The sequence below is a fragment of the Periophthalmus magnuspinnatus genome, chromosome 7 (assembly GCF_009829125.3).
Source record: "Periophthalmus magnuspinnatus isolate fPerMag1 chromosome 7, fPerMag1.2.pri, whole genome shotgun sequence".
In the NCBI taxonomy this organism is placed as follows: domain Eukaryota; kingdom Metazoa; phylum Chordata; class Actinopteri; order Gobiiformes; family Gobiidae; genus Periophthalmus; species Periophthalmus magnuspinnatus.
The window spans coordinates 30,371,533-30,385,686 of NC_047132.1; the positions used below are offsets into that span (position 1 = coordinate 30,371,533).

Sequence of the window (14,154 nt, forward strand, 5' to 3'; positions counted from 1 at the left end):
GCTGTGAAAGGTTTTAGAAATATCATTGCCTATTTTTTAATGAAATGAAATCAAATATATAAAAGTATGTATCCGTCTTTTTGAACACCGTGTACCTGAAGCAAAATTACTCTTTTCAATCTGTGCCTTCCATTAGTAAAGCTCTGTACACTTTCTTTACAGTCTCACAATATAAAAACACTGTGTTCCCAGAGCAATGTTAAGGCCTTGGCAGATGATTACAGCTTAGAAATGAGTCTGAAGAGATTGGATAAAGCTTTCAGGGTTGCTGCAGATGTACAGGGGAAGCCATGGTGGATAATTATTGGTCTTCTTCCCCGTCAGTGCGCTGTGGTGAGGGGAAACACTCCCGAATGCCATGGGAGTCCACACAGCTCCCATTCGGTGCCAGGCAATCCTCTGCTGAACTTATGGCTGCCTCCTCTTATCCCGGCCATCCAGATCCCCTCCCCCACCACGCACTCCTCGTCCCCGTTCCCTGGCCACAAAAGGCTCCTTTCAAATGTAGACTGTTCTTATGGAAGCAGGAAGAGGGTTTTTACTTGTTTTTTTTTTTCTTCACTCTGGAAATAAGGAGGGGGTTACTTTGCAGGGAGGCTTTCTAGGGTCAAAGCTAAAGCCCATCTTTGTGTGAGAAAGCAGGTTTGGCCATTTACAGCGAGCGTTCACACATCAGCCTGTGGGACATTACCATGACAATAGGAGGGGGCTGTGGGGGGTGCGTCTCGGTCTGGGTCTGTCTGTTCTCGGATACTACGACTGGAGTTTCACACTTCACACAATGGTGGATTCTTTTAACCACTTAACTGCCCTGAACATTTTCAACTTGGAAGCATTTCCCCCCATCTTTGCTAATTGTAATGTCAAGTTTATGAATGCATTTAGCTATACAGAGGGGTGTAATAAAACAAGAATAGCTCAAAAGGTATGTTTATATTTATGTAAACACCAGAAAGGTAGTGAGATTAATGCTTGCAAGTGAGAAGTGTGTTTTAATATAGGTTTACATTGATGGGCTATAGGTTAAGTCACTTGTAGGCTGCATAAAAACAAGTTCAATGTCACTCCACAGCTTGTTTGTCCTGCAAAGAAGGCAACTTCTAAGCATTTCTACATACTAACATGGAAAGTTAAGCCAATAATATGATGGTCTAACTAGTGATAAGTAATAAGTTCTTAATTCTGCCACGACAATGTGAAAAAAGGGGTCAAAAGAGAACTAGAAACAAGCAAACTGCTTTAAAACAGACCTAGTTATCGGTCTGGCCTGTCTGGCTTTGACATCATCAGTGGGCGGATCCAAAGAGCAGGTACAGTTAATATCAGCCAATCAGCGTCAACGCGCTGTACACTGGGATTGAGTGACAGCTGTGAAAACCAATCAGAACACGTCTTTGTTTCCGTTACAGCATCACACCAATCACAGACCGGCAGAGGCGGGACCTTGGCCGGGAACATTCCCCGGCACAGTTTTGTATTCTGCCCAGTTCGATCGGCAACGGGAGCGGAAAGAGGAAAGCAGAGAGCCCGAAGGCAGTAGCCCCCACCACCGCCGGCCCAGGTTACCATCTAGCACCGGGAAACACAGCAGAGAGCCGCCGCCGCCGGCAGAGAAGCCATTTCCAACCAAGTAGTAACAATGAGCAGTGAGGCCGAGACACAGCAGGCACCACCGCCGCCTGCTGCCGATGCGGACAGCCCATCCAGCCCGGCAGCCGCAGCTTCCGCGGGGGATAAGAAGGTCATCGGTAAGGCTGCTGAACACGGGCTAGTTAGCATCTGAGCTAACGCTAACGCAGTGTGGGCATGGGACGGTGTAGGCAACGCGCGATCAGAAAGAAAAAACACCAAAATCAACGTCTAAAAACCGTTAAAAAATTCCCAACGGTTTTACACTGGGTTTTATTTAAGATTAACCGTTGATCCAGAAACAACTTCCAACCGCTTTTCGTTCTAATCACACGGTTTTTTTTGCTTTTTTTTTTTTAATCAATTTTTATAGAAACATGGAGATTGTGGTGGTTATGGTCAGTACTGTAACCAAATAAAATATACTGACAAATTTAAAAATCTTATAAAAAAAAAAAAATCACGTCTGCTCTTGTAAAATGACATGACATAACGTTTGCTACTCTAATTACTTTCACTCAAATAAATCAGAAGTGATAATCTCCGTGTTGAAGTGATATTCCTGATAAAAAGCAGTACAGTCATTTACAGGTGTGTGTCGGCCTGTCAGAGGATGATGCTTTCACACACTCTGAACTAAAAGGCGATTATGCCTGGAGTCAGAATTATTCTCACAGTTGGGTGACTAACTCTTATTTACCCTCCAGCCCGGTTTATGAGGACTTTCCACAGTATTAGTCAACCCGCCGGCTCAGCTCCTCGACCCGTGCTGCGTGTTAGCTTTAGCATGTTAGCTTCAGCGCGTTAGCTTTAGCATGTTAGCTTCAGCGGCGGAGCGTCTTTGTTCATAACCGAGTCTGACTCATTATTTGGGCTTTTTTTTGTTCGCACCGTTGGCACATTTAACGTCTAACTACTGCGAAAATAATGTAGTGTGTTTACTAAAAGAGGCCGGTCCACAACTGATATATTTGGACAGAAATCAAGATCTAGCTTGTCGCGATGGCCTAGATGTCTGGAAACCATGCCAGGTTGTTGCCTAACTAAGCTACGTTAGCCTAGCCGGCTAATGTGGGGGCTATTTACATGGCTGTGAGGCAGGGAAGGCCAACCAAAATGTCTGCCGGGTGCTTTCCACATCACTTTATATCGCGTTTTGTTTAATCTACTTGGATGTATTCTTTTGTTACCCCAGTCCCGTGTGAATATAACCCATGAGGACGAAACCAAACCCTGTGAATGTGAACTCCTGGCGTAATTCCAACCACATGGCCCTCAAAGCTAAAAGCCTAGCCATGCTACCTCCAGCTGGCTTTACAGCTTTAGCGCATCCGGGAAGACTCGACCACGTGTGGTTAACAGAGCTGCTGAAGTGGGGCAGTGGGTCTGTAGTAAACCCCCGTGTTTACACCGGTCACACCATGTTGGTTGTTTGTTGCAATATATATCACAACGTGAGTGTATGTAGATGTAATGATGGGTGACTACAATAAAGACAATGACACGATGCTTGCAGTATTATTAGGTGACTCCTGAAATGCGCATTCAAGCCCCTCGAGTGCAGCTGCCTCTTGCCCAACAAGCATCAGTCTATAAAAAGAGCAACAGTTGGAAGTTAAATTTATCTCGAGCTTAAACCGTGGCATGGCTACATTTTCAGCATCTGTTGCCCTTAGATTGCATTACTTTTCTCAGAACATATTTTCACCATGATACTAATTGACTGTTAACTCTTTGTTTTCACAGCAACAAAAGTCTTGGGTACAGTCAAATGGTTCAACGTCCGGAATGGCTATGGTTTCATCAATAGGTGAGTGGATCTGTAGCAAACCAGAGATTACTGAAGACCTGATGACTGTTCAAAGAAAATTGCAATCCTATTATGCCTCTGATTTGCTTACCGAGGGTTATATGCCTTGCCCATGCTGCTGTTCTTTATTTATTAATGAATCCATCAAACAAAACCTAACAAATGTTTGTTTTGTTTTTTAACAGGAATGACACAAAAGAGGACGTATTTGTACACCAAGTAAGTATTCTACACGATGGCCACGTCAGTCTATTTAGAAGGCATATTCTCACATGCACTATCCATTTCAGACCGCCATTAAAAAGAACAACCCAAGGAAATACCTCCGCAGTGTAGGAGATGGAGAGACTGTGGAATTTGACGTTGTCGAGGGGGAGAAGGTAAGCCTTGAAAATACCATATTTTTAATGTTGAAGACATTTAAATGGCAATTTAATAACAATCATTTTCATCATCACAGGGAGCTGAGGCAGCAAATGTCACTGGCCCTGGAGGTGTTGCAGTCCAGGGAAGCAAGTATGCTGCTGACAGGAACCGCTACAGGCGCTACCCCAGGAGGAGGGGCCCACCACGCGGCGGGGATTACCCCGAGAACTACCAGAGCGACGGGGAGGGCGAGCCTGGCAGCGGAGGCCGTGACAAAAACAGAGAAGCTGGAGATGCCCAAGACGGAGACGGACAGCCACAGCAGCGAAGGCCTGCATACCCCGGCAGACGGCGCTACCCGCCATACTTTGTACGTAGACGATACGGCCGTCGGCCCCCATACACCAACCCGCCACGCGGAGAGATGTCTGAGGTACGCCACCAGAGGCTGCTCTCCTGGACACTCTGTCTTTCCTCTCCACTCGAGTCTTACCGTGGTTCACAAGTCGATCTTGGTGTATCGGGGGTCTAGCCACTTTTCCAAATAAGACTCCCAATCTTATGCACTTTCCTGTTGAGCTCTGGAGAGCCCAGTGAGATGAGTGTGGTGTATTTGGTTTCAGGGAGGTGAAGGCGACGAGAACCAGGGAGGTGCAGACCAGGGCAACAAACCAGTGAGGAACAACTACTACAGAGGCTTCCGACCAAGGTTCAGACCAAGGTTTGCATGTTTGCTTCAATGACGCAAGAGCTAAACAAAAAGCCAGTCTCAAGCTGCAAAAATAAATTCAGAAAATATCACATTTTTGAGCTTGTGACGGGCTGTTAATCTTGCACCCAAATTGCCTTGTTTGAGCTGCATTCTCCCCGCTCATCAGACTTGATTTGTGCATGTGCATGGTTTCTGGTGTTTGCTCTGCGTAGCTCCTTGTTTAAGTCCTTCATAGTCCTCTGCTCTTCTGCCCAGGGGTCCACCCCGTCCCAGACCGGTGCGGGACGGTGAGGAGGACAAGGAGAACCAGGGTGAAGGTGGTGACAACCAGCAACGCCAAAGGCGCTACCGCCGCAACGTCAACTATCGCCGCAGGCGCCCACAGACTGGAGGCAAACCCGGCCAGGAAAACAAAGAGGCCAAGACAGGAGGTGACCCATCGGCAGAGAAGACGTCCGCTCCCGAGGCCCAGGGTGGGGCTGAGTAGGAACATCCTGCCCACCGGCACCTACCATCTTTTACCATCGTCCGGGTAAGTCGTGCCGCCACACGTCTGAGTACATTTAGAGGAACTGTCCGTGACCTGTTCCTCTCTTACAGTTTTTTGTCAACAAGAAGAAACATCAAACAAGATCTGAGCAATAAAAGATTTGACTTGACAACGTCACAAGCTTGCACCATGCATTCGACCAGATTACACTGATTGCCTGCAGAATCTATGCAGACCTGCTTTTTTTCTCCATTATTTTTATGTGGCAGTTACAAAATGTTTTGGGGAAACCGCTGATGTTTTTCTAAATCTGTCCTAAGTTTTTACACCAAATGGTTTTTAAAGAAAAAATGGGATTTGATATCTGGTCAGTTTGACATTTTTAAATAACTTTTTATGTATTCAAACATTTTAACAAAATGCAAGCTCAAATAAAAGTCCAGAAACCAGAAAACTCTTTTGCGTTTTTATTCTTGGAAGAAACAGTTATTCATATGGTGTTGCACAATACAAATGTACAGTTCACAATCCCAAGAGGCAATGACTCTTTCAAACACAGTGACCAAATGTAGGAACTAGACACTTTGAATCCTTTGTCGATATCCACTTGATTATGATTAATATTGCCTCTACCCAATTCAGTAGAAATTAGTATTCACACACAGCAGGTGTTCAGTGAGGTCTGTTCTAAACAAAAGCAACTGTGCAACGAGGACACTGTGTTCTGTAGAGTACAACGATATAGCCAAATAATATTTTACAAAAGCAATAAAACTTGGCTTTTCAGCTTAAAATGGCCATCGACACACACGCATAACATCACATTATAAATCCTCCCCTTCAGATGGGAGCAAATTAAAAAAAAAAAGTTCAGTTTATAATTGGCAACATCTAATTTAACAGTTCATATTAAACATTGGTTTCCTTTCGCAGCCTCTTCATACGCTGCACGTTGTTCTCTATGGCAGTGGGATCGGTGATTTCAGTCACACAACTGGCAGGAAACCACCCTCTGTCTCCATCTCGCATCCTCTCTCCAAAACACCAACCTAAAGCAAACATTTCCGTCAATTTAATTCAAAATCTTAAGATGGTTATTTACGAGAATCTTTACCGTCTTCGTTTTGTAGAAGAATAACGAGTTCCGCTTGCTGCAATCCCAGTTCGTCGGGTTGCTTGGGCATATAGGCTTTAGTAGCTTCATACTGAGGAAGCCCTGAAAATACATTAAAACGTGAATTGGTGATTATGTTGATGTGAGGGAGCGCGTCTGTGGTCGTGGTAAATATTTCTAGTTAAACGCAGTATCCTTTGGTGATGTTTGAACCAGTGTCACAACCACACAATTGCAAAAATCATTTCTAGTTCCTTTTGCGTCTCTTTTGAATTCAGTTGACCCCGTTTCAATGACAAATAGTGTAAATACAGTATTGAAGTACAGCTACTTTTTCATTTGGTGGTATTCAGGACACAGTTAGTACATTGTGGTGTTTGATCTCGCAATTTAGACGTGAAACTGGACATAATAATCAATATATTTCCATTTTCAAAGTATTTTTCCCCACCACTGTGTGTATAGAAAATGCGTTCATACCAAATTATTATGATTAACCATAGAATTAACGAGGAATTTGTGAAACGGGAGGGAGCCCCGTGGATTTCTAAGTTTGCATCTTAATCAGTCAGACTAATTTGAATTGGAAAAGATGACCATCTGTTTTCAGTGCGGTACATTGTGTTCTGCAGTCAGTCCCTGGTACAATGATAAACCACTTTAGCTGCAAAAAAAAAAAATCATCAGGGGGGAGGCTTAAGCTGCATTGAGTAAAATCCATATTTACCATCTTTACAAGTGAAGACCCCTGCCTGTTTATGCTCCATTAAAGCAACAATCCAACGAGCCCGATCCGCCCTGGAGAGACATGGAGACAAACAAAAGTCCATTAATTTATGTGCAATCAACATGTCTGCCAGTAGAGGGAGACACAGTCAGACCTGAGGTGGCCTTACTTGACACCAACAGATTTTAAAGGGACAGAAGAGAGGGGTTGTGTGAGGATAGAACACACTTCTCCCTGCACGATTTGAGCAGCAAATAGGAACAATTTTTGAGTTTATCACCTGGAATTGTAGGAAAAAGAGGGATGCTTTGAACGTTTTGGGACGTAGAGGGTCAGAACCTTTAAGTTTAGACCATATTCCTGCCGTATTGTGTAGGAATATGGGGTAATACAGCCCAAAAAGTCACTGACAGTTGGAAAAAAAATCATCAATCAACTCTTGTTTCTAAATATTTTTCTTTTATGTTTCCAGAGCATTTAGAACAAACTTTCCGACATTAATCTGAGCAAATACAGCACCGAGGAACGAACCCTCATTGTACAGTGGAACTTTGAGTCACATGGGTCAAATTCAGAAACCCGGCGAGTTTTACCGTCGACATTTTAATACCAGAGTGTTTAAACAAGAGCGTAAATGCCATTAAAGGAATAATAAGTGTTTTTTCAAAGACAGGGGGCAGTGTGTGATCTCCACAGACCTGACTAGTCCCGATTTCTTCCTGTGCGGTGATCTTAAAGAAAAGGTGTTTGTGAATAAACCTCAGACGACTTAATAAACGACTTAAAACGAAATATCGAGGATCAAATAAGAGCAAAAAGCCCGGAAATGCTTCAAATGTGACGCAAAGTGTGTTGGATCGGGCCGTTCACTGTGAAACCGAAATGTTGAAAAAACATTATTTTTACTTCCTCTAAATTAAGTAGTGATAAGTTCAAGTGTAAGTGAACAATTATAACCGTATATATTTCCAAAAATCTCGGAAGATTCAGTTTTACCCACTGCTAAAATTTGGTGAGTTTAACTTAAGAATTATAGGAGCGACCGAAGATTTAAAAGTGTCAGTGACTTTTGGGCTTTATTTACATTTCCTGAAGTTGAACTAGTGTCACGATAATAACTACATCGACTTATCGTTCAGTATTTGTAAGATGGAACAATATATTTCGCGGCTCAATCTAAAAGTGGGAAGAGGTCGGACTCGAGCTGCAGAAGGTAGAATAAATAACATCTTCTATGGTTTCTAAGTTCATTCTGATACTCATAAATCTAACATAATGTCTATTTTTCAACTCCAAAAGAACGTCGTTAGAATAGTTAACCAAGCAGACGATCTCGCACCAACAAATCCTATTTTTGTTAAGTTAAAACTAGGAAAATTGTGTGATCTTGTTGATTTGAGCACAGCTGTATAAGACACACACTGTAATCCTAAACTCCTCCTTGTTTACAAATGTTATTCAAACAGAGAGAGTCAATATTATCTTAGACAAACAGGAATATTTAAAAAAAGTAAGACTAGAACCAGTAAAAAACATCATTGTACTGCGTTTGCGTTGGAAGAGTTAGTGTGTGGAACAAAAAGCTCCTACACAAAAGAAGCATTTAAAAAGAGGTACAGTATAAAACGTTACTTTTTGAAAATAACAATAACACTCAAGAATGATTCATATAGAGTCATATTTTGTAGAACTGATGCTGCTTTTCTTGGAATTCTTGTACGTATTTTTGTATTAAATAGGTTTATGCATCATATAAGTCGATTTTCCTTCAGCCTAAACCCTTTCGGTCATGATGGAAATGTTACGTACGACTTTATATCAGTAATGACCGAATAAAATATCAATTCAGTAATGTTTGTTTTTAGTTTTTCATGAATCATAACAGACATTGGAAGAGCAATAGGTGCCGACGTCCTGTATATCCCTGAAAAGTGGGGCATTGTCTGAACAAGTGGGACAAAGGGACAGAGGCCAGAATGACTCCGGGACAAAATGGGACAGTCAGTCAAATATATGTTCAATTGTGTATTTCATAGAGCGAATTGATTGCAGTGAGCTCTAAGGTTGAAGTAAAAGGGATTTGTGAGTCCACTATGAACGTAAAAGGACCTACATGTGTCAAACTCAAGGCCCGTGGGCTAAATTCGGCCCGCCACGTCATCTTATGTGGCCCGCGACAAAGTAAATTAAAAGGTATGACCGTCTTAAAATATCATTTTATCAGGATATACACAGTTAAACAGCCATTTTTTCACGTCTATGCAAATCCACGTGCAATATTTGTAAGTTGAATAACTAATAAATATAGAAACGTAGTGACATTTATCGTACAGTTACATCTGGCCCTTTGAGAGCGACCATTTTGTTGATGTGGCCCTCGGTGAAAATGAGTTTGACACTCTTGACCTGGGCGGAGAAGACGACAATGCACATACTGGTACGCATGTTGGGAAGTAACTAAATACATGAAAATATGTGTGCAGTACAGTTATTCTTTAATTTGAGGGTTAAAATCAAAGGGATACTTGGCGATACTTCATGCAATTTGGCTGCGAACTGCAAGGGATTAATGCGAAAATGAAAAACACAGCTCTTATAATGTGCGTACGTGCAGTTTCGCCATCTCTAATTGGATATAAGTGAAACAGTGCAACAAAAATAAAGCCGTTTGTGCTTATATCTCATGTTTTTTCACTATAATATAATGCAACTCGGTGTAAAAGTATTGCGCGTATTCAGAAAACACAGTAATAGAGCGATTCAAATCTCTCTCAATACATTTTCAAAGTGTTCCTCCCATCACTGCACATACGCTCTGTAATGGTTTTATTAAAAGAAATGATCGTTTTTGAAGGATTATTAGCGCTTATGTACAGCCAGGTCTTGGAACACTGGTCACTTTCAAGTCTCATGGGCAAACAGCAACTTCAACATCACAACAACATCACAGTTTCTGCTCAAACGTGTTATTTATGTTCTTTTGTGGGTATCGCTCGGTCGATACACGCTGTGAAAGTAACAAAAACATGAGGATAAATCTGTGTCTGATCAGTGAACAGTGGGATTTATGGTGTATCATTTTACTTCTATTTATTTATTACTTTATTTTTGAGATGAAGATGTATTTTAGAAGTCACTAAATCTAAAATAAATGTAGAATACACTCTTAAATGTTCATTATTTACGAAGCAGGGGCGGTGCCAGACATGCTAAGGGCTAAGGTCTTCAATGTGGGGGCTCATTTAAAAAGTTAATTTAGAGTTTTTTAACAATAGAGCGTACCCCCCCATTCATTCATTCATTTATTTATTTACTTATTTATAGCCTGGACTTTTTTAAAGCTAATTTAAAGACCTTTTTATTTAGAAAAGCTTACTGCTGATGTGTTTAGTTTTTATCAATTAGCATTTTAATGTTCTTTTATTGTGGCACTCTGGGATTTTGTTTAATGAAGAGTGCATTATAAATAAAATGTATTATTATTTTCTATTTTTATTTTTTTTACTATTATTATTATTTTTTTTAATTTATAAAACTGATGTATATATATAAAACACCTAATATGTTTATTTTATTATTTTTATATTTTTAATTTTAGCATCATTTTGCAGACTCGGTGGTTGCCATTTGAGCATTTTTAGTCAAAATTAGATGTGCTATGAAAATATTTGAGGGAGCTCTGGGGTGAATTGGCCGTTTTAGGGGAGACTAGGGCCCCCTCCACCTCCACACCGCCCCTGTTTGAGAGATTAGTAATGACAGATACTTCACTGGAATAATATGAAACAATACATCTTCCATGGAGTAGGTTTTAGTATATATGTATTAAATAGTTTTGAGTAATATTTGTCGATATCAAAAATTTGTTCTCTGTGCGTCTAAATTTGGCTGGTGAGTCCAAAATGTTGTGTTACAAAGACAGTAAAAAATATTAAATAAAGTAAATTGAAAACAGTGAGGCCAAAACACAATTTAAGTATTATAAATGACCTCAAAATCTCGTCTTATCTCGTGGATCTCGTGTCTTGTAATTGCGTCTCGTTCCACCTCTAGTAAAATCACACTGTTTCTTCTCTGTTTCTAATGATCCTCACATTAATATTTAGCGTGTCAGTACCTGGAGTCGGCCACTAGATGGATCTGTTCAGCCTTCCCGTCGCTGTTCTTGCTCATGAGCAGTTTGAAGGAGAGAAAGTGGCTGTTTTTTGCAGGAGGAGACCCCGTCCTCGCGTCCGTCTCCTCGGGTACCTCCACCTCCACGTTCTCCAGCGTGGCGTAGTCCATCACCACGAAACTGTCCTCGCTGCGAATGAAACAAAATCAGTTTATTACATCAAGACGGATCAAAAAGTGGTGATATTTTCAAAAGAATAAGCTGGAGACTCAATCTAACGCGTAAACCGGGCGTCAACCACAGCGTTCAGCTCCAGTCAAATGAAGCTAACGGAGGCTAGCAGATATAGCGGCGAATTTGTAGTCGATTTTCATATTTCGAATTCCAACCGTGAGTATCATAGCAACCAAAGAGCCAATCTGGAGCGAGGATGTTGAAGTTAACGTCCCTTCGCACCCACACCGCTGGTTTAGACGGGAGCAGGCGCTTAGCAACGCTGTCAATCAAACCTGTTGCTAACGCCGCTTGATTTGTCTGTTATTAATGTTCATATCTTGAGTTACGGACGCAATAGCGAAATAAAAACAGCAGGATCATGTAGAGCGGGTTAATACGAACATTTTAAGACGAAAATGACGAGTCTGACAGCAGCAGGTACAGAGAGAGAACACAGTTTTTCAATGTAAAGTGAATTGGAGCCAAAATCTATTTATTTATATATATAGTTTGTGGAAGCAACGAAATACATGCAACAAAAATACAAATTCTGAATGCTAATTTTGAATAAAAGTACTCAGGTGCAGTTACCAGTTACTCTTTCAGTGTATTCTTTTTATTCGAAAAGTTACTATATTCTGATTACTACCAAATGAAGTACTTCCTCGTGCAATTTTAGCTTTGTAGCCCAGTATTAGTGAGAACAAAGTGCACTCTTCTGGTGGGTGTGTGCGGAGTGGCTCCTTCTTAAATTAGACAAATTAAAATAGAGAACAAAACATGACAAATCCAAACTGCTTTACTTGTATTTGCTAATATAATGCAGTTCGGTATAAAAGTATTCAGAACACAGTAACACGTTTTAATTCAGTGGAAGACCCAGGGGCGACGTCTCTCGGCCGACCTGGGAACGCCTTGGAGGAGCTGGAGGACGTGTCTGGGGTGAGGGAAGTCTGGGGGTCCCTGCTTAGACTGATGCCCCCGCGATTCAGCCCCAGAAAAGCGGAAGAAAATGTGTGGATGTATTTTAACTCATGCATTCTGTATTGTGTAACTAAATATATTTGCAAAGTATTTCCCATCACTTCCTGTAATTTATGGAGATTTTGATGAAATGTAGGTGTAAAGTGCAGATTCAGGTTGAAATAGTGGTCACCTGAGCACAATGTATACGTATATTTATATAAAAAAACAAAGAAGAACTGAAAATAATTCCGAAAACGAAAGAGGCTTTTAACTGTTTCACTTCACAAAACTGGAAAACACTCTAAGGAAAAGCAAAACTGGACACGTTGATGACACAATCGCAATTTAATAATCCGGTAACGAACCTTTCTGCACACACCTGCACCTGTTTTTCATGTTTTAAATGGACTTGTATGCTTTTGTTTTGTTAGTTTTTCTGCTTATATTGTATTTTAAACTGAAAAAGACAGTCTGAGCGTTCTCATTGGTTCTCCTCTGTATAAATAAAGATATAAAAAGAAAGTTTAATTAAGCTAAGAACTGTCCCACTATGAGTAAAGTTGACACTGTGAAAGTAGACCCTGTTAAAGTAGACACTGTGAAAGTAGACACTGTTAAAGTAGACCCTGTTAAAGTAGGCACTGTTAAAGTAGACCCTGTTAAAGTAGACCCTGTTAAAGTAGACCCTGTTAAAGTAGACACTGTTAAAGTAGACACTGTTAAAGTAGACACTGTTAAAGTAGACACTGTTAAAGTAGACACTGTTAAAGTAGACACTGTTAAAGTAGACCCTGTTAAAGTAGACCCTGTTAAAGTAGACCCTGTTAAAGTAGACACTGTTAAAGTAGACACTGTTAAAGTAGACACTGTTAAAGTCGACACTGTGAATGAACGTGTTTGCATCAGCTCAATAATAATCAGTAATCACTTCAATAATAACCTTCAAATCTCTAAATATCATGACTATACGTTTGACATGTGACATTTAATCGCATTTCGTGGCTAATGCAGCTGACGAGAGCCTCACTAAACGCTCTCAGACTGGTCCGGTGTTGTGCAGCGTTGTGTTGTGTCTCCTCTCTGTGAGCTCGCATTGTTTAGATTCTCCTTAACTCAAAACAGAAAGCTGGCGTCTGAGTGGACAACATGCTGAATGGGAGATTTTAAAAGAATCTCAAGCATGTGCGCACAAGACTCATCCTCTCCGTCTGCCTCAAAATGTCCTAACCTAAAGTTTGGTGTCCATAAAAATATGATTCACAGCGTATATGTGTGAAGGATGAGGGACGAGAACCTCAGATACCAAGGATTTGTGTTGCTGATTATGTAAATAGGGACGCACAAATATCAGTTTCAGATATCAGCGCTGATATTGAGCCGATATTCAGGTCCCGCACGTATAAACAGGTGTAACTGGTTGTAGTTGGCCCGGAAAGCCTCAGAATGTTTGAATTTTTATTTATACAAAGTTAATGTGTAGTTCCATATTACACATTTGGAACAGTTTGGTCTCTTTTTTGTCTAAAGCAAACATGGGCAAACTATGGCTCAGGGGCCACACACGGCCCTTTACGCTTATTAATCCGGCCCCGGTAAGGGTAAACCTTGTTCAGAGTTTTTCTGCTACTTAATTATTGATTTAATTAATGCATTTGGAAAACAATTTGTGCAGTGAGCCTTGAATATTCCTGCTTTGCGACATGTTACAGGCCCAATCTCTACTGTATTATCTACATATATATATATATAAATATCCTGGCCTGGCCCCTTTGTCAAATTTTAGAGCCCATTGTAGCCCGTGTGTCAAAAAGTCCTCGCCTACACCTCGTCTAAAGGGAATAAATGCTGTTTTCAGTCTCTGCGCTGGTATTGAGGTATTAGTTTATATTGGGTAGAGGCAAATACTTAAAGATATGGTATTAAAATTGGTATTGGAACTGAAAAAGCTGGATTGGTGCATCCCTGTCGGTATCTAATCATATCTTCTCCTCCTCCTCATCATTATTGTTA

General features: G+C 41.0%; 2 protein-coding genes across 6 annotated transcripts in view; one reads left to right on the top strand and one right to left on the bottom strand.

Annotated features, from left to right (window-relative positions):
- Window positions 1-1,472: 1,472 nt before the first annotated feature.
- ybx1 (Y box binding protein 1) lies at window positions 1,473-5,461 on the top strand. Of its 4 annotated transcripts, none has more exons than XM_033970068.2 (8): window positions 1,473-1,748; window positions 3,376-3,439; window positions 3,625-3,658; window positions 3,730-3,819; window positions 3,900-4,238; window positions 4,429-4,526; window positions 4,773-5,049; window positions 5,118-5,461. In XM_033970068.2, exons 1-7 carry the CDS (start codon window positions 1,640-1,642, stop codon window positions 5,002-5,004), a joined length of 966 nt encoding a protein of 321 aa, XP_033825959.1. In that variant the 5' UTR covers window positions 1,473-1,639; the 3' UTR covers window positions 5,005-5,049; window positions 5,118-5,461. The 4 variants fall into 4 exon arrangements, with proteins under 4 accessions (XP_033825959.1, XP_033825960.1, XP_033825961.1 ...); XM_033970069.2 differs by having other exon boundaries at window positions 4,429-4,514; XM_033970070.2 differs by having other exon boundaries at window positions 3,900-4,175.
- Window positions 5,462-5,870: 409 nt separating this feature from the next.
- The window catches only part of arhgef16 (Rho guanine nucleotide exchange factor (GEF) 16), a 41,064-nt gene continuing 32,780 nt past the window's right edge, over window positions 5,871-14,154 (bottom strand). For both annotated transcript variants that reach the window (XM_033970066.2, XM_055223154.1), the window contains exons 12-15: window positions 10,966-11,151; window positions 6,849-6,919; window positions 6,122-6,223; window positions 5,871-6,056 (exon numbers count right to left, since the gene is read on the bottom strand). In XM_033970066.2, the coding sequence (XP_033825957.1) occupies window positions 5,917-6,056; window positions 6,122-6,223; window positions 6,849-6,919; window positions 10,966-11,151 (499 nt within the window). In that variant the 3' untranslated portion in view covers window positions 5,871-5,916. The remainder of the gene's footprint in view (window positions 6,057-6,121; window positions 6,224-6,848; window positions 6,920-10,965; window positions 11,152-14,154) is intronic.

Excerpts from the sequence above, each read along its gene's own strand:
- ybx1 (XM_033970068.2), top strand. The coding sequence starts at position 1,640 with ATGAGCAGTGAGGCCGAGACACAGCAGGCACCACCGCCGCCTGCTGCC. Across the intron at positions 3,440-3,624 it reads GGCTATGGTTTCATCAATAG|GAATGACACAAAAGAGGACG; the intron begins GTGAGTGGATCT and ends GTTTTTTAACAG. Across the intron at positions 4,239-4,428 it reads CACGCGGAGAGATGTCTGAG|GGAGGTGAAGGCGACGAGAA; the intron begins GTACGCCACCAG and ends ATTTGGTTTCAG.